At 41.4% G+C, this 27857-nt stretch overlaps 2 protein-coding genes across 9 annotated transcripts in view; one reads left to right on the top strand and one right to left on the bottom strand.

Annotated features, from left to right (window-relative positions):
• Nucleotides 1-120: 120 nt before the first annotated feature.
• LOC101963042 (tubulin beta-2A chain) lies at nucleotides 121-4126 on the top strand. The gene is made up of 4 exons (XM_005327508.5): nucleotides 121-284; nucleotides 1486-1594; nucleotides 1921-2031; nucleotides 2874-4126. The coding sequence occupies exons 1-4, from the start codon at nucleotides 228-230 to the stop codon at nucleotides 3932-3934; spliced, it is 1338 nt and encodes a 445-aa protein (XP_005327565.1). The 5' UTR covers nucleotides 121-227; the 3' UTR covers nucleotides 3935-4126.
• A 416-nt stretch (nucleotides 4127-4542) lies between these two features.
• Nucleotides 4543-27857, bottom strand: part of Bphl (biphenyl hydrolase like) — a 30391-nt gene continuing 7076 nt past the window's right edge. For 2 of the 8 annotated variants that reach the window (XM_078020478.1, XM_078020481.1), the window contains exons 3-8: nucleotides 26646-26723; nucleotides 25168-25334; nucleotides 22827-22980; nucleotides 14339-14470; nucleotides 10568-10691; nucleotides 4842-6112 (exon numbers count right to left, since the gene is read on the bottom strand). In XM_078020478.1, the coding sequence (XP_077876604.1) occupies nucleotides 5959-6112; nucleotides 10568-10691; nucleotides 14339-14470; nucleotides 22827-22980; nucleotides 25168-25334; nucleotides 26646-26723 (809 nt within the window). In that variant the 3' untranslated portion in view covers nucleotides 4842-5958. Of the gene's footprint in view, nucleotides 6113-10567; nucleotides 10692-14338; nucleotides 14471-22826; nucleotides 22981-25167; nucleotides 25370-26645; nucleotides 26724-27857 lie in introns of all 8 variants that reach the window. The other 6 variants (XM_078020480.1, XM_078020484.1, XM_078020482.1 and 3 more) reach the window with 4 other exon arrangements.

The following is a 27857-nucleotide window of genomic DNA, read 5'->3' as shown; positions in this document are numbered from 1 at the left end:
CCGCACCTCGCACCGCGCCCCAGCTCCCTCTCGCGGTGCCGCAGTCCCTACCGCGCCGCCCCCAAATCCCCGCCCCTAATTACGTCACTGTGGGCCGGGCGGGTCTGGGGATATAAAAGCCCGAGCTGGGGGCTGGCGGCGGTCTCAGCGCTGTCCTTAGCCCTCCGATTTACCGCGAGCGCACAGCTCCGAGGGCCAGCGCCACCACCCGCTCCGCCGCCGGCATCATGCGTGAGATCGTGCACATCCAGGCTGGCCAATGCGGCAACCAAATCGGCGCCAAGGTGGGCGTGCTGCCGGGGAGGGGGCCGGGAGGAGTCGCGGACCAGGGCCAGAGACCCTTAGGGTGCGGGTCGGGGCTGGGACCGGGGCTGGGTGAGCGTGAGGAAGCCCCGGGCTGCATTCCACCCCGAGGCCTCTGGGTGGGGCCTGTGGAAGACCCAAACCTGCCGCGATGCTACGCAGCTGTTTGTGCCCTTAATCAGGACCCTTTAAATTTCCTTGGGATACAATCCTTTTGCAGGGTACAGTTGGTATTCCTCTGGGTGTATTAATTTCTGAAATTTGGATCGGGGCCACAGTAACATGTACCCATCCTTAGGCTCGTGTGAAATATGATTTGTATGTTTTTGTCGTTTGAATGAAAAAATGCAATGTCATTGAACTGACAGATGTTAGAGAAGCTTTTCTTTGGCTGTCATGTAGAAGGGTGTTAGATAAGTCTCAACATGGGTACTGTCTAGACGTGATGACATATAACGTGATGGTTTTTCTCGTCTGCTGTGTGGCAGGTGACCACATGGGTGGGGGCTGTAATTCCCGACCGCAGTGGGGAGGCAGCAGCGGGCATGGTGCATAGTTGTGGGCGGGCGCCCTTACAAGGACGTGGTCTCTTTCAAAATCGCCATATTGCCCACCCCAACCTCCCCGCCCCCTTTTCTGCTACAAATTCACAATGGACTGTAAGTCGTCATGATGGCAAATGTCTTCCACTGCTGCCTGGCACCATGACAGGATCTTGCCTACCGTTGCCTGCCTATTCCCTGCCAGGGTCAGAGCACAGAGGCCAATATGTAGGTCAGTGGCATAAAACTACCCTGTTGTAAGCTGCGTGGGGTTTGTGCCAGGAGTCAAGGATCCCTGGAGGCAGCTGTGGAGCAGGGGATGGGGGCGGGGCCACCTGTTTCACTGTCCTGCAAGCATTCATCCATCAGCCAGGATGAAGTGACATTCAGCCCTACCTGAAATGACAGTCCCTGAGTCCACTTCTACATAGAATGAGATTTACTTGCACTCTCCTCCAGTTTCTCTACCAGCTTTTCAGTCTGCAGCCATATTGTGGCTGATACTCTGCGGATTTCCAAACCCCTCTGCAGCAGCTGCTGCAGGAAATAGAGGCTGTAGGACTCTGATTGCTGCTGTTCCAAGTCAGCCTTGGTGACAGAATTCTGTGTCAAAATGCGATTTTTTTTTCTCTCATTTTAGTTTTGGGAGGTCATCAGTGATGAGCATGGCATCGACCCCACTGGCAGTTACCATGGAGACAGTGACCTGCAGCTAGAGAGAATCAACGTGTACTATAATGAAGCTGCTGGTGAGTATTTGAATGTGAACCTTGCTTTCCACATGTGGGTAGAGGAAATGTCCTAGGAGCATATGAATGACAAATGCTTCTTGCATATTCATGGAAAATACAAATTGCAAAAAAAGAAAAAAAAAAAAAGAACGAGCTTACTGGTTCCTTAAGACTCCTGCATGTTTGGCATGACTAAGCATGTTCAGCATCTCCTTTTTCTTTTTCCTCCCTTTGTGTCAAATGCTGGAATTTTCTGTAATGAATTGTGCAGTGAGAGCCGCATACAGCACAGTCTTGCCCATGCCTTGGTTGTCAAGCCCAGGTCTAAGCTCTTGTTCCCACAGGCAACAAGTATGTACCTCGGGCCATCCTGGTGGACCTGGAGCCTGGCACCATGGACTCAGTGAGGTCGGGACCATTCGGCCAGATCTTCAGGCCAGACAACTTCGTGTTCGGTATGTCCTCATGGTCCATGGGAGCTGGCCAAGTGACTCACCTTCTTCCTAATAGCCACACACTTTACTGTTCTCAGAGTTCAGTGCTGAGGGGAGACTGTGTCCACAGATAGCCCCACTCCTGGCCTAACCTGATTCAGTCTAGGGGAGGTGGTGTCTCTGGTCCCTCTGTGGACAGCTCAGAGATGAATATCAGCCTGCAGAGACTGCAGTGGCCTCCATTACAGAGCAGCCTCCAAAGGGAAAGAACAAAGAGCAAGAAGAGCTTCAAACAGGGCTTATAGGCTACAGGTAATTTCAAAGGTGACCACAAGTAACCACTTCAAGGAGCCAAAGGCCAGTAGCACAGCTTATGACCAAGGTGTAGACAGCTGCTTAGAGCCCCTCTTCTCTGATCCCATCCTGCCTTCCCCTTGCCTGCTCAATTGCACCTAATTAGAGTGTTTACAGAAGGTCTGTTCTTAATTTTACAAGCACTTGGATTTTGTTGAATATGTCTTCAACTTCCTTTTTTACCTTAGTATGAATGCTAGGGTTTTTGAAGGTCACTGATAACTTTTTTTTTTTTTTTAAATAAAAAGTAAGGTAACAGGGCTGAGGTCATGACTCGGTGGTAGAGTGCTTGCCTCACATGAGTTAAATTCTCAGTGCCACATATAAATAAATGAATAAAATAAAGGTCCATCAACAACTGAAAAAAATAATTAAAAAAAATAAGGTAACAAAAGCAAATCTAAAACACTGTCTAAAAGTTATCTAGGACTAGTTCTACCTTTTCTACCACATAAGGAATCCAGAATTCCTTATGTGTCTGTGGCTAATATTTTCTTTTCCTCTGGCAGGCCAGAGTGGTGCAGGAAATAACTGGGCAAAGGGCCACTACACAGAGGGAGCCGAGCTGGTGGACTCGGTCCTGGACGTGGTCAGGAAGGAATCAGAAAGCTGTGACTGTCTCCAGGGCTTCCAGCTGACCCACTCTCTGGGGGGAGGCACTGGCTCAGGCATGGGCACCCTGCTCATCAGCAAGATCCGTGAGGAGTACCCAGACCGCATCATGAACACCTTCAGCGTCATGCCCTCGCCCAAAGTGTCAGACACAGTGGTGGAGCCCTACAATGCCACCCTGTCTGTCCACCAGCTGGTGGAGAACACAGATGAAACCTATTCCATCGACAACGAGGCCCTGTATGACATCTGCTTCCGCACCCTGAAGCTGACCACGCCCACATATGGAGACCTCAACCACCTGGTGTCAGCCACCATGAGCGGGGTCACCACGTGCCTGCGCTTCCCTGGCCAGCTGAATGCAGACCTGCGCAAGCTGGCAGTGAACATGGTGCCCTTCCCCCGCCTGCACTTCTTCATGCCGGGTTTCGCACCCCTGACCAGCAGGGGCAGCCAGCAGTACCGCGCCCTGACGGTGCCCGAGCTCACCCAGCAGATGTTCGACTCCAAGAACATGATGGCCGCCTGTGACCCGCGCCACGGCCGCTACCTGACCGTGGCTGCCATCTTCCGAGGCCGCATGTCCATGAAGGAGGTGGACGAGCAGATGCTCAACGTGCAGAACAAGAACAGCAGCTACTTCGTGGAGTGGATCCCCAACAACGTGAAGACGGCCGTGTGCGACATCCCACCGCGGGGCCTCAAGATGTCCGCCACCTTCATCGGCAACAGCACGGCCATCCAGGAGCTGTTCAAGCGCATCTCGGAGCAGTTCACGGCCATGTTCCGGCGCAAGGCCTTCCTGCACTGGTACACGGGCGAGGGCATGGACGAGATGGAGTTCACCGAGGCCGAGAGCAACATGAATGACCTGGTGTCCGAGTACCAGCAGTACCAGGACGCCACTGCTGACGAACAGGGGGAGTTCGAGGAGGAGGAGGGCGAGGACGAGGCTTAAGAACTTAAATAAATTGTGCATCCTTAGTGAACTACTGTTGTCCTCCAGCATGGTCTTTCTATTTGTATACTATGGTGCTCAGTTTTGCCTCTGTCAGAAATTCACTGTTGATGTGATAATGTGGATCTCCTCTAAAAATGACAGTATTGTCTGTTAAGATATCTATACTAATAAAAAAGCATGTGTATAAAACCTGTGACATTTATTTTCCCTTTAGATAATTTATTTTTCCCCTAAATTTTCTGAGATACAAAGTTTGAGAGTTTACTCTTATCAGTAAGGTAAGATTTGATTCACTGCTCTTAATTAATAGCATTTCTTATATTTTGGTAGAGATGAAAACACGTGTTTTTTCATCTTCACCGGCCCAGAATGTCAAAATAAATGAAGCTTGCAAAAGTGATCAAGGAGTGCAATGTGGGGATGAGGCAAACCTTCCCTTTTTTGGTAGGGTTCAAATTCCTAGTGAATCTCTAGAATGGAGGTCTTAGGTAAGGATTTTCTTGTTTTTGTTCTTTTTGGACAATGTGATAAATCAAAGACAAATACAGCTTTATTTCTTAAATAAATTGTATGCCATAAAATAGCAGATATGAACACCACAAAACTTCCCCTTAAAGTTTATTTGAAAATAAATTTACTTTTAAGACAATGATTGAAACTCACAAGTTAATGTTTAAAAATAAGATTTCATCTTTATAATGATTAAAGCTAGAAACTGCTGTCCACAGTCATTATTCCTGTTTGCTTACAATCACATTGTTGGGTAGAGAGCCTGGGAAAGCAGGTGAACTGAGCTGTGATATAAAGCAGGGAGTTTCCAAGCTTCAGGACATTATGTTAAAGGCAATGACATGTTCAAGCCCCATGCTAAGGAACCACCAAGACACAAAAGTTCTGAGGGGCGTTTTCATTGTAAGAAGTCTTCTGCTAACTTGTTGAATTCATTAGCAAAACGTAAATGCAGGTTGTGTTTGCCTTCTGGCATAAGATGTAACCTTAAAAAAAAAAAAGCTTCTGATTAATGGTACACTATTTAAAAGTCCCTTCATCCCAACATTTCAGGAAAACATATTTCACTATGCTGTATATTTTTCTCTGACTGCTACTGGGGAGGTGTAAAGTAAGAGTAGACACTTTCCATGAATATGGACATAAGGTGAACCCCCTTGGAGGTTCTGACCACTATGAAGGTTTACTGTAATTACTTAATAGTGACAGAAACCCATGGTATTTGGAAAGACATCAGGAAACAAATAGTATGACTAGAAAACACGGTGGTGAAGGTGACACAGTGGTTACTTAAAAAATCTAGCTGGGCTGGGATGTAGCTCAGTGGTAGAATACTTGCCTACCATGCATGAAACCCTGGGTTTGATCCCCAGCACTAATCAATCAATCAGTCAATCAAATTCCACTTTAATAAAGTTGATTTTAAGAGAGAAGGTTGTAAAAATATTTTTTTAAAGTTTTTTTTTTTTTTTTAAAAAGGAGATGTCCAGAAACCATGGGGTCTGGGTGGGTGTTTCTTAGAGTATCCATGTAGCTGGAAAAACAAATCAGAATTCACAGCTGCCTCTCAAGGTTCCAAGTCATCCTGTCAGTTTTGGAGTACTGAGCAAATAAGCCTGAATTCAGTTACCAGACAAATGGCAAAATTCCTTAGGACTGCCAGGACAGCAGGGCCCAAGTCCGCAGCCCTGCATTCAGAGCCACTTGAGCAGCTGTCACACCCCATCTTGGTAGCCACCCACTGTCCTTGTAATGCTTCTTCCTTTCAATAGGATTTTGTTGAAAGGAGACTGATTTGCAATTTTTTGAAAAAAGACATTTTTCTGAGTACACTAGCTACCAAAGTAGCTAATCATAAATATTTTAAACAAAGTTTCTAGGATATAAGCACAAGTTCAAGACATTTTGTCTACAATGACAACTGGATTTTAAAAGGAATACACAGGGAGCAAAACTCCAGTTACCACACTATTTAGAGCTCCAATCGTTCAGCACCAGGGGGCTAAGAACTCTCAGTGGGCACTAGGGAGGATGGGTGGGGAAGGGAATTGTCCCTGGAAGACATTGGCTCTCGGGCTGGGGATGTGGCTCAAGCAGTAGTGCGCGCTCGGCCCGGGTTCAATCCTCAGCACCACATACAAACAAAGATGTTGTATCCACCAAAAACTAAAAAAAAAAGAAAAAAAAAAGATGTTGGCTCTCTTGCAACTCAGCCAAGGGAGCCTAAGACAACCAACTAGAAAGGTAGAATGTTGACATCTTTTGAAAGTTCTTGGAAGGCTAATAATGCTATTAATCACTAGAACACTCTAAATTCAATTATAATGCTGTTTAGAAAAGAATCAGCCCCCACAACAACCCCAAAGAGAGGATCCAGTTGCCCTACACAAGAAATGCGGCCTTCAGGGGATGTGCAAAGCCTCTGTTTTTAGAAGGAAAGAACCAGTTGCCAAGGATGTTGAAAGGCAATAAAAAGGTAGTTTAGGCCAAAATACATCCCCTGATGTGTATTCTGAGGCAGAGCCCCAAATGGCCAAACTTGAAGTCCTCTTCAGTAACTGTCCAACAGTCACATGGCTACCCTGTTTTTACAATTTATTCATTCCTATAAGGGAGGAAAGAGATACCAGCTGTGCAGTCTTTCTACTAATGCTCTAGTTCTTGGGGAAATAAAAACTGGGTCCTCTTCACTAATAAACATGGGAGACCTGCTCTGGATACCAGATGGGTGGGCAGGTCGGATGGATGGATAGATGGATGGTGAGTGGATAGCTGAGTGAAGGGATACATGGATGGATGGATGAACAAAAAAATGAAAATATAAAAAAATTATTTTTACCCTTAATACCTTTTGGGAACTATTTTGAGGTTCTTAGTATGCCTCCCTCCTTTACAAAGGACACAAAATTTACTCTACAGGAAACCTGTCTTCTGTTCCTCTTTGGGAAGAGGACTACAACACAAAGTTGTAAATATTGGCTGTCAAGGGCATGGAACAATTGTACCCCTAATCTTACTCTTACCCAGATAACAAAAGGATCTAATTACATGTCCCCTGGACAGTAATTTTCAAATAATCACATTCTCCAGGAAACTGGTATGAAATACTCCTCCACTAAACACATGGCTGAGTTGGAAATGAAGGGGCTTCAGTGGGTGGGCATAAATTCCTATTCACTAGGGCAGGTTATACATCATATTTGGAACCTTTAGAAAGAGAGACATAATTCTAGATCTTTTGGGGAATTAGAAGCTGTCTAACCTGACAGGGTGAGTCCAGAGGTCACCTTATCTCTGCTTAATATAGTCCTGGGTGACGCTGGCATGGGTGTGACACTAGCCTTACCATGTTCGCTTTCCTTCCCACTCTCAGCTTTTTTGGTTTCCATATTGAACTCTGAGAACTATAGATAGTGACAAGGCTATAAGAAATGTCTGCTGGGTGTCTTTGCTTTGGATGAAGTGTGATAGAACTTTTAGGTTGTTTACAAACCTATAAAATTGCCAGGAACAATGTGAACACTTCTACTTTCATTAGAAAAAAAAAAGGAATTGCTGATTCTTTGAATGAGGATCTCTTCCATTATGAAAGTAGACAGCAATATGGCTGTAGGGAGGCCTTGTCACTACACGTACTCCTTCCAAGGTCATGCAAACCTGGTTGCCCATAACAGCTCCTTTTAACTCAAAAACAAAACCTTTCTATTTTTATTCAGCTCCTTCTAGAATGCCCTAAAAAAAAAGGTAATGTCAGGTGGCTGCAAGCTCCTTTCAGCTGGTAAAGCTGGGATTGGGCAAGGCCAGCTTTATTCAACCAGGCATTTGGGAATGATGGGTGCATCTCACTAAGAAGTTCCTTTGCTCAAATGCAATCATGTCTCAAGTATTAGGAAGAAAGGGAACTGCTTCAGAGGCTGGTTTTTGGGCAATGCTGAAGCTTGAAGTGGACCACTGCTACTAGGTCGATGCTTTTACATGGCTTATGGAGGATTGATGCTTTTACATGGCTTATGGAGGACAAAGTCTTTCCAAATCTACTGGGACTCCAGGAATCTGGCTGGGGCCTTCTGACTGTAGTGAAAGCTTTCTTTCCATGGCAGCTGGATGTAAATGAGAGGTGCCATCAATGGATTAAAAAACACATGCAAAGAAAATATTATAAATCAAAAAATCCATTTAAGGAGCTGGGGATGTGGCTCAAGCGGTAATGCGCTCGCCTGGCATGCACGGGGCGCTGGGTTCGATTCTCAGCACCACAAAAAATTTTAAAAAAGATGTTGTGTCCACCGAAAACTGAAAAATAAATATTAAAAAAATTCTCTCTCTCTCTCTCTCCTCTGTCTTTAAAAAAAAAAAATCCATTTAATACATTTCTTCTATCTATCCTACCCTACATCATAGCTTAGGCTAGCCTAACTTAAATGTACACTTACATTAGCCTACAGTTGGTCAAAATCATCTAACACCAAGTCTGTTTTATAATAAAGTGTTGCACATCTCATGTAAATTAATACTGTACTGAAAGTGAAAAACAGAATGTATTGTAAAGTTGAAAACCTAAGCTGAACCATGGGTAAGCCAGGGACCATCTATAAATCTCTGTCACTTTTTAATGGCAGCCCTAGCTGATATACATCCTGAGCACACACTTGGCTTGACCTAGCTGTGTAGTCACATCCTCTTCTGAGTAGGCCCAGTCCTGCTGCCTCCCAGGAGCTATCCACCCTGACCCTAGAGTTTGATGGGTGTCAACCTCTGCTCAACAAGAATCTCTGAAAGTGAGCCGAGGGTGGCCTCACAGGTAATGCCATGCTTGGTAACAGGAGGTTGTCACATAGAGGCCTGTGGACCAGACACATGGGAAGCAGTGTTGGCACTTTCCTACCTAGGAGGGAGCTCTGGACATACAGGGGGTATCCAGGGGCTGGGCCCCATACAGGACATGAAGGGCAGGGTTGGGTTCCACTGCTGCTGTGATCAGAGCAGCTCTCACTGTGTTTTGCATATTGGCCTCTGCATAAGAGTTTGTTAGGGGGAGGGATTCAGCTACCTAAAAACAAACATTTAAAACCATAAATTTGAATGCTCTGTAAGGCCTCTTTACTTCCACATGACTTTATGATTCCTCTCTCACAAAAAGAGAGAAGCAAAAGAGGAGGAGACAAATAAACATAAACTGGAAGCAGGCCTTTCCCGAGAAGGGAAGGCAGCTTGGTGTTTACTTCACATACAATATGTATTCCTTGGTAAAAATCTGTGAAGGCATAGGCTATGTCGTCAAGTGTAACTAAACGTGCACCTGGCAAGGCAGGGAAAAATCAGGTTCACCAGAAGCTTGCAATGCTACGCTGCTTCCCTATTGTCAGATTCTGGAGCACAGAATGACAGTAGGATTTTGGTACTCAAGAAATGCATCTTCTATTTTGGGCTCCAAAATAACCAGTTGTAGTCTAGGTAGGTTCATGACCAATATAAAGTGCTCTTTTTAGTGGAGAAAGTGAAAAATACAGGCCAGTTTTAGATAATAATTGCTAATAACATTTACCTTTAACCTAATGATTCCAAAGAATAGTGCTGTGAGAACATGATCTTCCACAAGTCTACTGAAGCAGCTAATAAATGCATGGTAAGGGTATATTCTCTCCCATATTGATATATTCTGTTGCTAGAAGATGGGTCTGGAACAGAAGTACTAAACTATTTTGCTTTTATTTTATTGAACCTGGCTTTTTAAGGGGACACATTGCATTTACTATAGGTGTCAGAGTGAAAAATACCTGTCATTTCTGAAGCTGAAGTCAGAAAATAATTAACTAGGTCACTTAGTATATAATTCCCAGCATTTTACCATCATAGAAAGAGTACATTTGTGAAAATCAGCTGTGCTATGCTGGAAAAGCACTATATTAGGAGGAGAAACTCTAGGATCTTTGCCACCTTGAAAGATGTCTTAACATTGCTCAGCCTTGGTTTCACATCTGTGAAATGGATATTTTTTCCATGACTGTCATGGCATATAATTAGATTTGTAAAATTCAATTTTTAAATTTAAAATAAAGCCTATATGTAAGCATCACATTATATACTGTATATAATGTTAAAATAAAACAAAGATAGATTATATAGAAAACTTTTAGGATTAATAAGAAAATATTTTCTGTTTGAATTTTATACCACAACCATGACAAAGTATTAGAATATTATAAAAGTCTGGTTTGAAAATGCCTTATTGCCTATTAAATCAATGTATAAACTTTTCTATTAAATCTTTACATTCACCAAAAACATAATCTTTTATATACACACACACACACACACAGACATACACTCACACTCACACACACATACACATTTTAGTTACAGATGGACACAATTCCTTTATTTATTTTTTTATGTGGTGCTGAGGACTGAACCTGGTGCCTCACGTGTGCTCTATCACTGAGCCACAACCCCAGCTCCCCCAAATATAACCTTAATCTAACGTCTACTTTTATTCTTCACTTCCTCTATGTCCTAGTGAACACCTAAAACTCCACCTTCCCGGCTTCTTTTCTTTCCTGTGGCTTCTCCCATTCACTGAGACTTTGCAGGCACGGGTGCTCACGCGGTGTCTGAACTCACCGTGACCCTTTCACATGCTCATGTATGAAGTCAGCATGAAAACGTGGGACCAGAGGATCCTTCTCTCCATGCACAATTAGGGTGGGGCACTGAACCAGGGGCAGCAAGTGCCGACAGATGTTACCTGAAAGACAAAGAGCATGAGGAATCTACCGAAGCATAAAGAGGAAGAACTGAAGCATAACCACTCTGCAAGGTGAGAAAGAAAGAATGCACAGAGGCTTCCTGCTACAGTCTGGATCTTGAATGGGCCCACGTATTAATGGCTTGGTCACCAGAGAAGTGCCACTAGGGAGTGTGGAACCTTCAGGATGTTCCTTGTGGGAAGACTTTAGGTCACTGTGTTCAAGCCTTTGAAGGGTATTATGGGAACCTTTTGCTCCCTGACTTCTGAGGTAAGTGGTTTTGCTCTGCCACAGACTCCCACCATGATGTGCTGCCTCATCAGAGACCCAAAGTAAATGGACCACTCGATCATGGACTGGAAGCTTCAGAACTGGAAGCCCAAACAAACCCTTTCTCTTATAAGTAAATTATCTGAGGTATTTAGTTATAGCAACAGAAAACTGACTAATACACATACTCCTCTTTGGATTTCAGTTTTTCTGTGAAAATAATGGTTTAGATTTGGGGTTCTCTACAGGTCTATTATTTTTGGGGTTTCCTTTTCTATTTTTTTTTTTTTTGGTTATTGTTTGGTTTTAAGCTCCACTAGCAAACAAAAAGCTTTGCTTGATTAAAATTCATAATTCATATGAATCAGAAGAAAATCAAACAAAAGGAAATCCCACAATTTTTTACATAGGAGGTGGCCTATCTGCCATGTGCAGGTGCTTGACACCTGGAAAGCTTCCCCTCAAAGTCACATCTCCAGGCGTGTGGGCCTCACAATGAAGTTAGGATCTGTATGCAGAAAATAAGCTTCTCTTCATGCTAGTGCCTTGGTGACACCCCTGGCCACCATACCTTGAGAGAGCACGAGGATCTAGCTCCTATTCATAACATTTTTGAGACAATTATGGATAATCTGGGCTGCAGTTCCTGTCTTTCTCCTGCCTCTGAAATCTTTTTTTTTTAAATTATTATTATTTTTTTTAGTTGTAGTTGGACACAATACCTCTATCTATTGATTTTTATGTGGTGCTGAGGATCGAACCTAGGGCCTTGCACGTGCGAGGAGAGCGCTCAATCGCTGAGCCACAACCCCAGCCCCTGCCTGCCTCTGAAATCTTGATGGCTCTTTAGCCACTTTGAGCTTCAGCCTGAAATAGGAATGATCATAGTTTCCTGGGTTGTTGTGAGGCAAAAAGAGAGCCATACTGAAGGTTCTGGGCATCCATAAAGCTAGCTCCTCCTTGTCCTTCCTTTCTTCTCTGCTCACACAGGCACCACCCACTGCCCTCCTCTTCAGTTGGAGGTAGCTGTCCACCAACTGAGAAAGTGACCTGTTGCCTGGGGAAAGACTTCTCTTGGTCTCTGAAGCTTCCTGCTCCTGTCCCTGGGACAGCGTGAACCTGCCAACTGTGTAATCAAATGACAATGACGAATGCCAGTGTCACTGAGTGCTCACTGTGTTTCAGAGCTATTTAAACCACTGCATATTTGTTCAGGCTTTACAGTAGTTACATGTTTTGACTCACTTTGTACAATTATTTGTAAATTAAGTGCTTTTAAAATAACAATAACAACAGTCTTTCATGAAACACTCCACTTGTGGTACTATACCACAGGTGAAATGAATTATCTCAGCTAATCCCTACAACGACTTTATGAGATAGCTAATCATATGCGCGATTCACAGACAGGACGCTGAAACTTAGACAAGTGAAGTCATTGGCCCAAATCCACCTTGTCAGCAAGTCGAGTGGAAAAGCCAGAATTCAAACCTTGGCCTTTCTGACTCCAAAGCTGCACAATTAATCCCTAGTACCCATAAACCTGAGCGTATAGTGATAAGCAAGAGCTCCAGTCAAATTAATTAGCATAGAAGGGAAATAAGTCATGCACAGTATTGCTGTGGATGACTTCTACACTGCTCAATCTTATGAGGGAGTTATTATTATTTCCATTTGCTCATTTAACTCTGCATTTGGATCTTCCTAACTTTTCATTGCCCTCTTCAATAAAGCATAAAACTGTACATTTCACAATGTAAACCCTTCAGTGGGGAACTGTCCATTGTTTCATGGCAATTTTGTTGTGTTTTAACAGTGGAGGGAAGTATCTTTCAAGGACCTGCTTCTATGGGTGGATGCTGTGTTTGATAGGATCATTATAAGGCATGTATTTGCTGTTTCAAACTTAAACCAGAAATGTAACATTTCCAAAAGTCCTTTTCATTGTGAAAGTTTTGATATAACAGATGATTCATGCTGTAAATGATTGTCTAATATATTAAATTTGTTCTTCCATCACAAGCATTTTATAACTGAATGTGTTCAAAGATTAAATCTTAGCCATTCTATTCTTTCAGCAATTAAAAACAATAAAAACAAAAAAGAGAACAGGCATTCCAAACACAAATAGCTTGCTATAGCTTGGATCTTAAATGTTCCCCAGAGGCCCAAGCATTGAAGTCCTGTTTCCCAGAGTGGCACTATTGGTAGGCTGTGGAACCTTTAAAAGGTGAGGTCTAGGGGGAGGTCTTTAGGTCACTGGGGCATCCCCTCAAAGGGGATTGTAGGACACCAGCTATTCCTCTTTTCTTTTTTTCTCCACTTTACAGCCCTGCCATGTCTTGGCTATTCTACCAGCTCCCACTATGATGCGCTGTTCACTACAGGCCAAAAAACAAAAGGGCCAGCCGACCATGGACCAAAACCTCTAAACCTTTGAGTCAAAATAACCTTTTTCTTTTATTAGGTTGATTATCTCAGTATTTATTTAAGTTACAGAAAGATGACTAACACAGATTGGTATAAAAATAGACTAATTCTGAATTTCTTTTAAAGATTCATTACTATTCATGGAAATCTTGTTAATTTTTCAGAACAAAAAAGGGGGAGACATTTGTTCATGGCTAAGGTCATATAACTTAGTTCTGAAGATGAGTAAAGAACTACATACTCTCAGCTGGGCATGGTAGTACATACCTGTAACCCCAGTAACTTGAGAGGGTGAGGAAGGAGGATTGCAAGTTCAAGGCCAGACTTGGCAATTTAGTAAGTCCCTAAGCAACTTAGCAAGACCCTGTCTCAAAATTGAAAAAAAAAAAAAAATTAAAAAGGCTTGGGACATAGCTCTGTGGTAAAGTTCCCCTTTGCTAAGTCCCCAGTACCAAACCAAACAAAACTGAGTATTTTCTTTCCATACTAATACTGCTGGGATTAAAGCTAAGGACAGAAATTTCCTCCTTTTTTGTTGCAGGAAGAGGAATATGTAGTGAGGTGACACATCTAAATGGATAAAAGGGGGAAAATTTTGTCTTCACCACGACTTGTTTTCTAATTGCCTAGACTGGAATTAGAAAATAAAAACCAAACCAAGGATTCTGGAGAATTCATTTGTCATTATATACACAAAGGAAAAAAGAACAGTCTGCTATTAGAGGCTCAACATTATGAATCTTTACGAAAGCAGTACTGTCTCGAGTTTAAAGCAGATTTAGTATGCAAGAGCTCGTACTGTGTACAATATCTAGTGTTCTCTGTTCACATATTTATATATAAGGATAGTGGGTAAATTCATCAATGGCTGAGGAATGCAGAACAACCAGGGAGAACTCAAGCATCTTCTCATAAGGATGGCCATTAAGCAGTTCATGCAACCTACCATCTGGTAGATGTTTAAACTGTCCTATGCCATCCACCCACTTTTCACAGGTTTTGGCAAGGTAGTCATATCCATACAGGGCTTCTAGAGGCTTCCTTGTTTTTTCGCTCCATTTAGAAACATCTCGGATACCTGAAAAACAGAAGTGTGGACAAGGATGGAGACAGACTCACACTAATGTATTTTTTTTTTGGTACCAGAGATTGAAATCAAGGGTGCTTAACCACTGAGTTGCATCCCTAGTTCTTTTTGTTTTGAGATGAGGTCTTGCTAAGTTGCTTAGCGCCTTACTAAGTTGCTGAGGCTGGCTTTGAACTTGCAATCCTCCTGCCTCAGCCTCCTGAGTTACTGGGATTACAAGTGTGTGCCATCACACCTGGCCTAAGGTCTTATCTTTATTTTTATTTATTTATTTATTTATTTTTTTAAAGAGTGAGAGAGAGAGAGAAATTTTTTAATTTTAATTTTTTAGTTTTCGGCGGACACAACTTCTTTGTTTGTATGTGTGCTGAGGATGGAACCCGGGCTGCACGCATGCCAGGTGAGCACGCTACCACTTGAGCCACATCCTCAGCCCAAGGATGATATTTATCTTTAAATATCATCAGCACAGGCCTCCTTGAGCCTCCTGCTCACTGTTCCATCTGCTCGGGAAGGCCTTCCCTGGTAGCTGCACAGCTCAATCTGTGATAGTCAAGCCAAAGGGACTCCATTTTGTTTTATAATTCCATTTTGTAAAACAACCATGCCAAGTAGAAGGGTCATGGTCAGGGCAAGATGTTCTTTTCCTTTTGCTACAGAAACCTTTAAGAACATGGAACTACCTAATAGGGTATTGTTTCTGTAACTGGGGTGACTGGGTTAATTGTGATTGGTTAAGCATCTGACTGCACTCTCCCGCTTCTGTAACCTGGTTTGCTTGCATAGGCTGGACCCCTAGATGTCCCTTTTGCGGTTTTCAAGCTTATAAGGGGTGCTCTTGCAATTGTTCAGGGCTGATCAGGGGAACAGCTTTATGTTCTTGTCAGTTGCCACTGGTGTTCTTCAATAAAGGCTTGATCCGATTTTACGTGAATAGTCTGGAAGTCAATTTATGAAACCCTGGGACGAATCTTTAACAAATCTTCCAGGTCTCCATTCAGATGTCAGCCAGTGTCTCCTCCCCATTAGCAACTGCCACAGTTTTGCACCCTTTTCTTCATTTATGGCTGAATGTCTAACTTCCCATCAGGATATGTACCCAAATGTAAGGGCTTTTGCTTTGTGTCCTGCTATACACCCGGGGCCCAGGCCTGTGCCTCCCACAAAAAAAGGCCCACAATAAATATTTACGAAATGAATGAAATTAGACCTGTACCAAGTGCTTTCTCTTAAAAGTAAAAGATAAAAGAAAACACTCCTCTTACTAGGGTTGCCTGGGTAAGAGTGACACTCCAGCCATCCCTCCTGTATGTGGGAGGATTCATTTCAGGATCCCCTGTGGACTTCAAAGTCTGTGGATGCTCAAGTCCCTGATATAAAATGGCATGATACTTACCCAGAATCCATCCACATCCTCCTGTACACTTTAAACAATCTTTAGACCATTTATAATATCAAATACAATTTAAATTATATATATATATATATAGTTCTGTGGTATTGTTTAGGGAATAATGACAAGGAAAAGAGGCTGTCCATGTTGAGTAAAGACAGATTTTTTTTCCCCTAAATATTTTCACAGTGGTTGCTCAAATCTACAGATTGAGAACCCATGGATATAGACATGGAGGGCCAGTTCTTTTTGAGAACTGGTATCTCAAGAAACACACAAATTATTAAATTCTATTAGTGAAGAAATAGGGTATAAAAGCAAACTCTAACCCAAAACTATATTATAGGTGGTTCATTATTTGGAATTATTATACGTATTCTATTATTATAATAGCTAAAAACCTTTAAAATAAATTAACACATGTAATTACTTAGCTCAACCTTTCCCATATTTCTTTAAATGCTGTGATAAAGATTCTAGTGCTCTAGAACATATGAAATATTGCTTATTGAGAGCTTTCAATATAGTGTTCCTGCTCAAGGATGAACCCAAAAGACAAGATGACACTGAGCAGGGACTCTGGGGATCAAACCCTGTGATACAAACTCACATTGAAGAATAATACAGTACTCCATCTGGTAGGCTCTCAAAGTTTACATAGTGAATGGGAATAACCAAATAGAGGAAAAACTGCTACTTACAACTACAACTGTCTTCTGAGGGGGAAGATTCTATTATTGGAGGGTGCCTGTCTTCGTTCTGCTGATTGGTTTAAATATTCAGAGGGAAGTCAATTCAGAAGGAGTTGACTACAGAGGCCAGGAAAGGCCAAACTGCTCTGCACAATAGTGAAAAGACTTCAGAGAGGGGTAGAGAACCAGCCTGAAAATCCAGAGTGGAGAGAAGATTTAAGAAGAAGGGGAGTTGGGAGAGTGGGGAAAAAAGGAGAAAGGCTAGCAAGATGATGTGAAGAAGGAGTAAAATGATTCCCTGTAGAGGGGCTGGGTGGCTCAGTGGTGGATTATAAGCATGCTCGAGACCCTGGGTTTGATCCCGAGTGTCCTTGCTCAGAATACTAAAAGTTCCCTGTACATACTTCTATTTTGTGCTATCTTGAGGATACACCCTATGAGAGGCCCTTTTACGGTAGAACAACTAGATTTTTTTTTTTTTTTTTTGGTACCTGGGATTGAACTCAGGGATGCTTAACCACTGAACCACATCCCCAGCCCTTTTTATTTTTTTATTTTTGAGACAGAGTCTTGCTAAGTTGCTGAGGGCCTCGCTAAATTGCAGAGCCTGACCTTGACCTTGTAATCCTCCTGCTTCAGCCTCCTCAATTGCTGTGATTACAGGTGCATTACACAATGCCCAGCCTAGATCTTTCATAAAATGTAATTCTGATGCCTTGATGGAGTTGTAGTAATTCATGCAAATTATGTATTTAAAGAATGCATGTGAGTTTGCCTGCATGAGAAAAAAAAAACCCTGAAAAGAGGGCAGAGGTGACTCTGAAGGCAGAGCTGTCAAGGTGGAAACGAAGCCATTGGGAAGGAGGATCAAACACAGAACTTCTCAGTTCACACATGTTGTTTTGTGTGTTTTCAGATTAATAGTAACACGTCATCATAAGGCTGGGGTTGTGGCTCAATGGTAGAGCGCTTGCCTAGCATGTGCAAGGGCCTGGGTTTGATCCTCAGCACCACATAAAAATAAAAATAAAATAAAATAAAGGTATTGTGTCCAACTACAACTAAAAAGATAAATTTAAAAAAAAGAGTCATAAGTCATTACTTACAATGTGGTGTCTTTACACAAGACACTCAGCAATTTCGTTTGTGGGCTTATGCCCTGGAGATACTGTCACTCCTAGGCTCAAGAGTTAGTATGGGAATGTTCACTTTAACAGCTGTCTGTTGGAAAAAAGAATGAGCACATACTCCTGCCATATCCTCCCACTAGCGTCTCTGAATGCAACACAATGGTGACAAGTAACACACTGCAGCTACAAACTGTAAGCAACTTAGAAATGCATGAAACCGGACTGGGGATGTGGCTCAAGTGGTAGCGCACTTGCCTGGCATGCATGCGGCTTGGGTTCAATCCTCAGCACCACATACAAACAAAGATGTTGTGTCTGCCGAAAAACTAAAAAATAAATAAAAAAATTCTCTCTCTCTCTTAAAAAAAAAAAAAAAGAAATGCATGAAACCTAGAAATGCAATGGGCAGTGAAAAAAATAAGTTATAGAAGACAATATATAGTATGAAATCAGTTTTTTAAAGTTCAAAGACAAACTACATTGTTTAATAAAAAACATGTGACAAACTGTTTTCACAAAGGCATTGGGCAGATTTGTAGGGTTCAGGTGGAGGTAGGAGGTGAACTGGGAGGAAGCACATGGATAAAGGGTATATCCTGGGCTCCACAGTATGTTCCTGGGTATCATAAATCATACATGTAACACGGGTAGAATATACCTATCAAATATCACATAATAAAAAAAAAACCTAAAAATCATTTAGAAAAAAACAGTTCCTTGTGATGTAAAGGCCAGACTTTTTATGAAAAAAACTGGCAAATGTTCAGGATAAAGATGTTTTTCCTGCTAAAACATCATAAAATAGCAAGAGATCCTTTTAATGAGTTACCTTTAGTAGAAGCAGACATTTGGAGGGAGAGGTCTCTATGGGAATGTCAAATCTGGGGCAAAGTTTCAGATTCCCAAAGGAAATAGTAACTAATTCTCAGGAGGCAGGGAAATTCAGCTGTAACTGGAGTAAGCCAGATGTTCACATCAAGCACTGTGGTTAAGAACACAGCTTGGAAGTCAGGCTGCCTGGCTCTAAGTCCTTCCTAGCTCTGTGATACTGAGCAAGTTGCTTAACTTCTCTGTGCCACAGTTTCCTCATCAGAAAAATAAGAATTGTATGTCAGGCGAGCACGTTACCGCTTGAGCCATATCCCCAGCCCCCATGTAATAACACTGTGAAATAAAGAATAAATAAGTTACTACATGAAATGTGACAACAACAGTGCCTGGCATATAACATGCACTCAAAAATATTCTTTGTATTTTTATATTTATTCAGGAGGAAGCTAGTTCTGTCCCAAAGCATAATTACCACCAAAAATTCAACAGTAATTATGTTTTATAGTTAAGTTCCCAAAATAACCATTTGAATCAAACTGTTTGTTGATCTAAAACAGAACAAATTTGGATCTCCAAAGAAACTGATATATTTCTCTTTTTTTGAGCATATAATCTGTGCAAAACACTGGAAATGTAACAAAGAAACTATTTACTCTTCTTAATTGGTAAATCAATATTGCAAACATTATCTCAAGTCTGCATGTGTTGGTTACTGCCAATATAAACTTGAATGAAATATGGTCTCTGCCTTCAAGAGCAGAGAGCTTAGACACAGCTGCTATAATTCCCCCTTATCCTCAGAAGATATGTGCAAGACCCCTGTGCCTGAAACCAGAGATAGTCTGGAATCCTCTGTATACTATGACTTTTCTTGTACATCCCTACCATAAAAAAAGTTTAATTTATAAATTAGGCATAGTAAGAGAACAATGGCAACTTATAAAAAAATAACAAAAATAACTCTGTACTGTAATAAAATTGTCAGCATTGTTACCCATACTCTGAAGCCACATTAAGTAAAGTAAATCCTTATTGTACACAAACACTGCATCCTTGACATGTGATAACCAAGATGGCTACTAAATGACTTGACGGGCAAGTAGTGCATACAGTGTGTATACATTGGAAAAGGAAAGATTCATGTTCCAGACAGTGGGGCAGAGCAGGACAGAATGGGATTTCATCGTTCTATTCAGAATGGTATGCAATTTAAAACTTATGGTATTTATTTCTAAAATTTTCCATTTAATATTTCTAGACCATAGTTGACGAGAGTAACTGAAACCACAGAAAATAAATCTGCAGATACTGGGGGCTACTGTATTATAGTGTGTATTATTTAGCAAGATAAGAAACTTAGGAAGAAGAACAGGTCTAGAGAAAGGTTATGAGCTCAATTTTGTTGTACGTGTGTGGGGCATCCAGGTAAGAAAATAAAATGAAAAGTTGAATTATCTGGGATTTAGGAGTTAGGTTAAGACAAGGAAGCCTAAGAATGAGAAGAGAGCTGTGTGTGATGGCTTCTACATGTAATCCCAGTTACCTGTGAGGCCAAAGCAGGAGGATCATTTGAATCTACAAATTTGAGACCAGCATGGGCAACCCCTGCAAGTAAAAAAAAAAAAAAAGAAGCAGCAGCAGCAGCAGCAGCAGCTTCAAGAAGGGGGGTGTGATCAGTATTGATACATCATGAGCCCATCTTCAAATGCTGCAGAATGACCAAGGGAAAAAGGCAGCCAGTGTCTAGTGGGTTGGTTTCATGGAAGGCCCTCAGAAGTCACCTTGTCACAACGAGAGACTGGTGGGATGAGGAAGTGGCCAAGAAGATGGACAGGGAGAGAAACAGAGATACATTAGAGGGTAAAAGTGGTGTGAGGTTGGGAGTTGTATTTTGTGCTCCTAGAAGTCAGAGCCACTGCAATGGTGAACACACACTACAGTGACTGAGGCAAAGGGGTAAAAGGGTGCCAGGGCCCAGGATGAAGGGCTATTGCAAAAGTAATTGCAAAGTGTTACAGAGTCACGGGGGAAATCAGCACCAGGCTAAAGGACTCTGGGAGGCCTTCACAGAGGTGGTGCCCCAGAAGCAGGCAATGGGGTGAGGACATGTCTGCCAAGGAGGATATGGTGGGAAGGGGTCAATACAGCTGGTACATCACAGGTACAAGGGCACAGAGATTAGTCGGGGAAAGCTTGTTTCAAGAATGGCAATTTCAAGAATGGCAATTTGTGCAATGCAAGGAATGCACAGGAAGGGCCAGGGAACAGGAGGCAATGAGGCAAGAAAGCTGGGTGGGGCCAGATTGGTGGTGAGCCAAGTAGTGTGGCCTTTACTGAAGGATTTTAAGTGGGATGATTAAATGGTCAGATTAATGCCTTGGAAAGGACACCCTCCTGTGGAGGGCAAATTGCCAGAAAAAGCTAAGGAACAGATCCAGGAACATGGAGGGTCGGGAAGAGAGGAGGGGATAACATGAGCAGTGTTTTGAGCATGGTATCAATGGAATGAAGTCACAGTAAAATGTAGAGGGCAGAGGAGCTGAGTCTTCAAGGGATGACTCTAGGAATGGGCTTACACATTTAGGCAGATCATCAGCTGACAGTGATTATGGGAAAGAACAAGTGAGCAAGGGTGGAGCACAAGAAAGATCAAGAAATAATGAGTTCAACTTTAGACCAAAGCATACCATATTCTGGAGCATAAAACTTAGCAAACATACCCACTTGAATCAAACTGTGAAAGATGATGTATTAAGAACTGTGTAATGTTTTGAACGACCAACAATAAAAAAAAAAAAACTTAGCAAACATAAAAGAACAAAATCATACAAAGTATATTTTTTGAACCTAATGAAATTAACTAGACACCAATAGCAAAAAGGTAATCTGGGAAACCCCAAATATTTGTAAATTAGAAAATACTCTTCTGGTATGGTTAAAAAAGAGAAAAAAGAAAAAGAAAATACTCTTCTAAAAAGCTATGGTGAAGAGACACTAGAAAATACTCTGAACTGAATAAAAATACGGCATATCAAAATCTGTAGGATTCGGCTGGGGTTGTGGCTCAGTTGTAGAGTACTTACCTTACATATGTGAGGCACTGGGTTTGATCCTCAGCACCACATAAAATGAATAAATAAAATAAAGGTATTGTATCCATCTACAACTAAAATGAAATAAAACAAAAGAGACTGTAAAGAACTAAGATCATACAATGAGACACTATCACTGAGTAGCTAAGGCATATGAATTGCAGAAGATCAGAAAAGGCTAGGCCTGTGATAGCCTAATGCAGGAGTCTGTAAACTTTTTCTGTACAGAGCCAGAGAGTAAACATATCCGTTTCTGCAGGCCAAGAGGTAAAATCAAAGATATTATGAGGATACTTCAATATGTGAGGATAGAATATGCCTGATCCATCTAGACCTAACTGTCTAGGGTGAACCATTTGAGGTCCCAAAGAAAGATACTCGGGACAAAAAGCTACAAGTCTACAAGGAAGGGTCCTGGTGGTCAGGCTAACAGGTGGAGGTAGCCCAGATCAGTTTCACTTTTTTCCCCAATAACCTTCAGACCCAGAAGAATCATTCTCTACTCCTGAGAGCCTGGTCAACTCAATTTGGGCAGCTTGCTGGAAGTGGAGCTGTTTCATATCTGAGAGTGTGGTATTTACCAACAATCCCCCCTGTGCCATGGCCACCAGGGCAGGCCCTGGGAAGCAATGCTGGGACTGCAAAAGAAATGGGGAAGGGGTGGAGTGGATCTCCGGTTTGGTATCCATGACTCACACAGCATTAGCCTCCTTAGTTGAAGCCTGGGCCTTGAAAAAACATGCAGCAGGCCAGATTTGACCCACATGTCCCTGCTCTAGTGCCCCTAAAAACCGATAAAAGAAGCTTGAAGGACTACCTTAAAAATGCAAATAGCACAGAAACTGTTACAATCAAAATGAAAGTTTCATATTTGAATTCAATGTTCCCTTTTATGCCCACATTATTTTAAATGAGGTTATGAATAACACTTCACACACCTCCTCCTTTCTTCAAGATCACTACCAGTGGTAGTAAATGTAAATACTGCTTTTCCTTAGACTTTTCCTGAGTCATAGAAGTTTCACTTCTGGAAATAGAAAGTTTTCTATTTTCAGATGGGTTAAATGACACTACTTTTCTGAGAACTTACTATTCTTCCAGCCTTAGAGCCAAGAACTAGAAGTGGATGCTATGACTTATCAACACATCAAAATAAGAGATGAGGACAGAAATAAAGATCAGTCATCGCCTAGGGTCGACAGAACCTACCCTGATAAATTCTTTCATCCTCTTCAGTGACATAGGCATTAGCTCCCCAAATCACCATCTTATTGATGTAAGATGGATATTTCGCAGCAGCAAAGAGTGCAGTGATGCCACCGTCACTCCATCCCAGCAGAGAGACCTTCTTAAACTTCAGCGTCTGTGAGAAATACAATGAAAACCACAGCAGAGGTTATTGCTCCTTCCTGCTAAAAGAACCTGAGATTAAAAAATGATCAGAATCAACACGGGGGCTCTGGAGTATCAAGGATGAATCCTAGCTGGGTGCGAGGATAAATGCAACTAAGAATGCTGAGGCAGGAGGACCGCAAGCAACTTAGTGAGACCCTATATCAAAAGTAAAACTAAAAAGGGCTAGGGTTGTAGGTCAGTGGAAGAGCATCCCCGGGTTCAATCCCCAGTACCAAAAGGAAAAAAAAGAAATCCTAGAGTCTACTACTTGGTAACAATGTTTTCTTTCAATTAGTTTGGGTGAAAATATAATTGTCATAGGATTTGAGTACAGCTGTTTTAAATTATGAGGGAATTACATCTCTGGTTGGATAAAATGTCAAGGGAATAGAATCAATGGAGATCAGCTGTATTTGGATATGACAAATTGCGTATGTGCCTGCGTGCGCATGTGCACTCCTTAAACAAGGACTTGAGAGCAATTATATGGATTATAGAGGGGACCTGAGGTTTCTTGGATGAAATGAAGTAGGACATCTGGTGAAGCCATAGACTGCCACTGTGGGAACAGACCACAAGAGATGGGTTGAGAGAGAAGAGTGTCACCGGGTTGCAGGTCCTTGGGTGAATTAACCAGGGCATGAATCTGTGTTTGGCAGAGAAAACTGACAAAGATTATGTTTGAGAGATGTTGCCTAGAATTAAAAGTAGAATGACTGAAAATATTAAAGTTAAAAAAAAATATTAGTCCAAAATATTTGCTGATGGGATTATATATTAGCATAACTACTAGAGGTAATAATTTGGTACTAACTCATAAACATAAATATTTATATCTTCTATAACCCAGCACATTTCTCCTAAATTTGCATGAAATTCTTGTACACATGTTCCAGGAGATGGGTCCGTTAAGTCTGCAACAACCTTGTTTAAAATAGCAAAAAAGTAAGAACCAAAATGTCATGACAACAGAATGCTCAGTGTACTAATGTTTATAATTAAAAAAAACGCAACTTGAAAATTAAGTCCTATTGTCATCTACCATTATATAACAGATGAAGTAAGACACGGTGCATCTATACAGTGAAATACAGTTACTTTCCCTTTTATCTGTGGGGAACACTCCCATACGCTTCCAGACTACTAGTAGATGCCTGAAAACAGTGCCAAGCATGCTACATTTTTATCCTATACACACAAAGGATACGGGATGGATATACTGGACAAAGGGATGATTCAAGTCCCAGGCAGGATGGAGGGGATGGAGCAGAACAGTGCAGGATTTCATCATACTACTCAGAATGGTGTTGAAGTTAAACTTAGGATAGTAAGGTAACTACACATTAACAAGAATAGAAGAAAGTATTTTGAAAGTTTTTGCCATAAAGAAATGATGACTGTTTGAAAAGAGATATGTTAAACATGATTTAAAAAATATGCAGTGTATAAAAATCATGTCATCATTAATGTATTCATACATGTGTGTGCGCACGTGTGTGTGCGTATGTGTGTGTGTGTGTATTTTTCCCCCAGTGCTGGGAATCAGATCTAAGGCCTTGAGAATGCTAGGCAAGCACTTTACCACTGAGTTATATCCCCAACCAATATGTACAGTTTCTGTATTTTTATGTACAAGTTAAAAAAAATTAAATTGAAATTTTAAAGGAGTAAAAAGCAACTTATGACTTATTTCTGGAATTTTCCACTTAATATTTTTGGACCACAGTTGACCATGAGTAACTGAAACCATAGAAGTGAAACCATGGGTACGAGGAGACAAGTGTGGCAGGCACTTATTATAAAATAGATGCAAAAGCATGTTTATTGACATGGAAGTATCTTCTTTGGAAATTGTTCAATGAAAATAGTATGTTAGAAGAACATCAGGAATAGCATGATGCCATCAATACAAAACTGTGTGTTTATATTTATCATAAGACTGGTCAGAAAGACAAAGTCTTAAAGTATTAATAGTGGTGACTCTAAATAGCTTGATTGTGGAGTATTTCTACATTCATCTTTACATCTATTTGAATCATTTGGACTTTCTGTAGCAATCACATGGAGTACAGCATTTATAGAAAGAAAAAACAACAAAAACTGAGCAAAACAAATGAAGACAGGCCCAGCCACCAACCCTTCCCTGAGGACCTACCTTCATCAAATCAACAGCATCTTTTGCATCCCTTTCAAAAAAGTCTGCTGGGAAGTCTCTATCTGGGGGTCTGGAATGTCCATATCCTCGAGGATCCCAGGCCACCACAGTGAAGAGGTTCTTATTTAGGCTTTTAAGTTGGGGTGCAAAATCAGTCTCTCCGCTTCCTGAAAATAGCCACTTGGTTATGCCCTGGTGAATTCTTTCATTATATGAAACACATCAGAGAGAAAACAGAAGCGATAGCAATTTTAAAAGAAAGTAATTAGTGTCTATTCAAAGTAAGCCACAGGAACATAATCAAGAAAGTAGTCTTACAAGGATTGAATCCATTTACCCAGAGGCAGATAGACTTCCTTTCTTAGTGAAGTTCAAACCTGCCTTCGATCGTCCCCTAGTGGACATTCGGAGAAGACAGGGGCTGGCCTTCATTTAGTCCAGTATCAGCAACCCCCGCTGAATACTGGATATTTGTGAATAGCTCTGAAGATTTTATTTTGTAGTTACAATTAATGCTAAAGTGAAACACTGAAATGGTGGTGGTGGTGGTGGAAGAAATCAAGTGGCATCAAAATAATACAAAAGAGTTTATACTAACAAGTAGAACTATGTTTTTTTTTTTTTTTGGTGGTCCTGGGGATTGAACCCGTGGCCTTGCACATGCCAGGCAATCATTCTACCAGTGAGCTACACACCTAGCCCAGAACTATGTTCTCAAACCCATGGTAGCTTCAACTGGCTGTCCCCAGCTCGATATAGCCATTCATGGTGTTGTGTGCTCATACCCACAACAGGGTGGAAGTCACTACAAAGAGCTCAGTACAGGGGCAGATCACCAATTTACTGATAAAGTCAGTTTGATTTCTGAGGACTCAGACTTCAGGCCACAATAAATATTAAACACCCTGCCTGATGAACTAGCTTCATTATAGAGTGTTTCTAGACAGAGCAGGATCACTTAAAATCATCAATATCCATCATTCTTGGTAAGGCACTGCTTCTTCAAGATCAGGGAAATCTTTCAGGAAACCCAGGCCAAAACCAAATTGGTGATTTCCAGCCTAGGTCTACTACTCGGCTCCCCTTATGTCCCTTGGCTGGAAGGACTTCTGGTGCAAACTATCTTGAAGGAGGAACAGAAGGTAGGGAGATGGGAAAGGGAGCAGGATAAAAGATCAATTTCAGAAATAATAAGATAATGAGACATGTGTTTTCTGGCAAATATGTATATATTTTAAGACCAAGGTCATATACACACACACACACACACATATATTATTATTATTATTATTTTTTAAACTAATACATGATACCTGAGTAGCCCATGGGGAAGGGATCAGGATCAGGGGGGCAGATAGGAAACTCACTGTTTTATTTTTAAATTTTGGAAGCATGTTAATCGTTTTACATAAATAAAAATTGGTATGTTTTTGTACCTGGTTAATGATCATTAATACTAAAATAATGGAAATTCTAACCTGGTAAGTTGTTGTTGTGACAGATGACTTTAGCTTGACATTGGTTATTAGAATAAATGTCCTCCTTCATTACAATAGCTTCAGAAAAAAAAAGAAGGTACTAAATACTAACTAGACAGAGATTCCTCACTAGCTACCATGGTACCACATCAGCGGAGGCTTGATCAAATAGAAACATCAATTAACTGACAAGTTTTAGTAATTTATTTTTAGGAGAAAGAAGCAAACCACAAGGAAGTATACATAGGATTATTTAACTAAACCAAGAATAAACAACAATACTAAATCCTATAAAACTAAATTCTAGATGTCCTGGGATCCTTGTATATCTTCTCTCACTTTCTACATCTGGACTACTGTTCTGTAAAGTGAGATTCAGATCCAGAAGGCTTACTGTGCTCTACATTGAGAGAGGGTAATACGATAATCTAATTTTAATTTTTAAAATTTTATTTATTTATTTTTATGTGGTGCTGAGGATCGAACCTAGGGCCTCACATGTGCTAGATGAGAGTGCTACTGCTGAGCCACAACCCCAGCCCCTAATTTTAATTTTCAAAAGGACCTTAAGCTTATTTTTTCTTACTTTTTTTTTTTGGTGTGTGGGGGAGTGAAACCGGGGATTTAACCCAGGAGCATTTTATCACTGAACTATACCCTTACCCATTTAAAATTTTTAATTTGAGATAGGGTCCTACTAAGTTGCTGAGGTTGGCACTGTGATCCTTCTGTCTCAGGCTCCCAAAGTTGCTGGGATGACAGGTGTACGCCACCACGCCCAGCTCTTATTTCTTATTTTAACTGAACAATCAACCAGAATAGAGAGCATCTGTCCTGGTTTTAGCACTGTAAGTCCCACAACCTTGAAAACTTCTTGATGCCAGGACACTGGGATGGCTAATCACCCACTCACCTTATTCCTTCATCTACTCCTTCCCACACCCTTTCCTTGACCTCTCACCTTTGGTTTCACAGTATACCCACGTAGGAAAAAACTGGGTATAAAAAGGAATACAAAAAACATGATAGAAAGTTATCTACTTTTCTAAATCATGCATTTGATTTTAGCAAATATCCCTTAAAACAGTCTGGTAAAGCACTAAAATTAATCAATATTTGGCAACTAGTATCATGACCCTATCAGAGAGATTATACAGCATGCCAAAGGATTCCATTAAGAATTGTCAGACCCGGGGCTGGGGATGTGGCTCA

Source organism: Ictidomys tridecemlineatus, chromosome 8 (genome assembly GCF_052094955.1).
Source record: "Ictidomys tridecemlineatus isolate mIctTri1 chromosome 8, mIctTri1.hap1, whole genome shotgun sequence".
NCBI lineage: Eukaryota > Metazoa > Chordata > Mammalia > Rodentia > Sciuridae > Ictidomys > Ictidomys tridecemlineatus.
This window is presented reverse-complemented; position numbering and strand designations above follow the sequence as displayed.

What these genes read in the sequence shown, in the direction of transcription:
- LOC101963042 (XM_005327508.5), top strand. Translation starts at nt 228, where the DNA reads ATGCGTGAGATCGTGCACATCCAGGCTGGCCAATGCGGCAACCAAATC. An exon ending in GCAACCAAATCGGCGCCAAG is followed by an intron (nt 285 to 1,485) that starts GTGGGCGTGCTG and finishes CTCTCATTTTAG; the next exon opens with TTTTGGGAGGTCATCAGTGA. An exon ending in GTACTATAATGAAGCTGCTG is followed by an intron (nt 1,595 to 1,920) that starts GTGAGTATTTGA and finishes TTGTTCCCACAG; the next exon opens with GCAACAAGTATGTACCTCGG.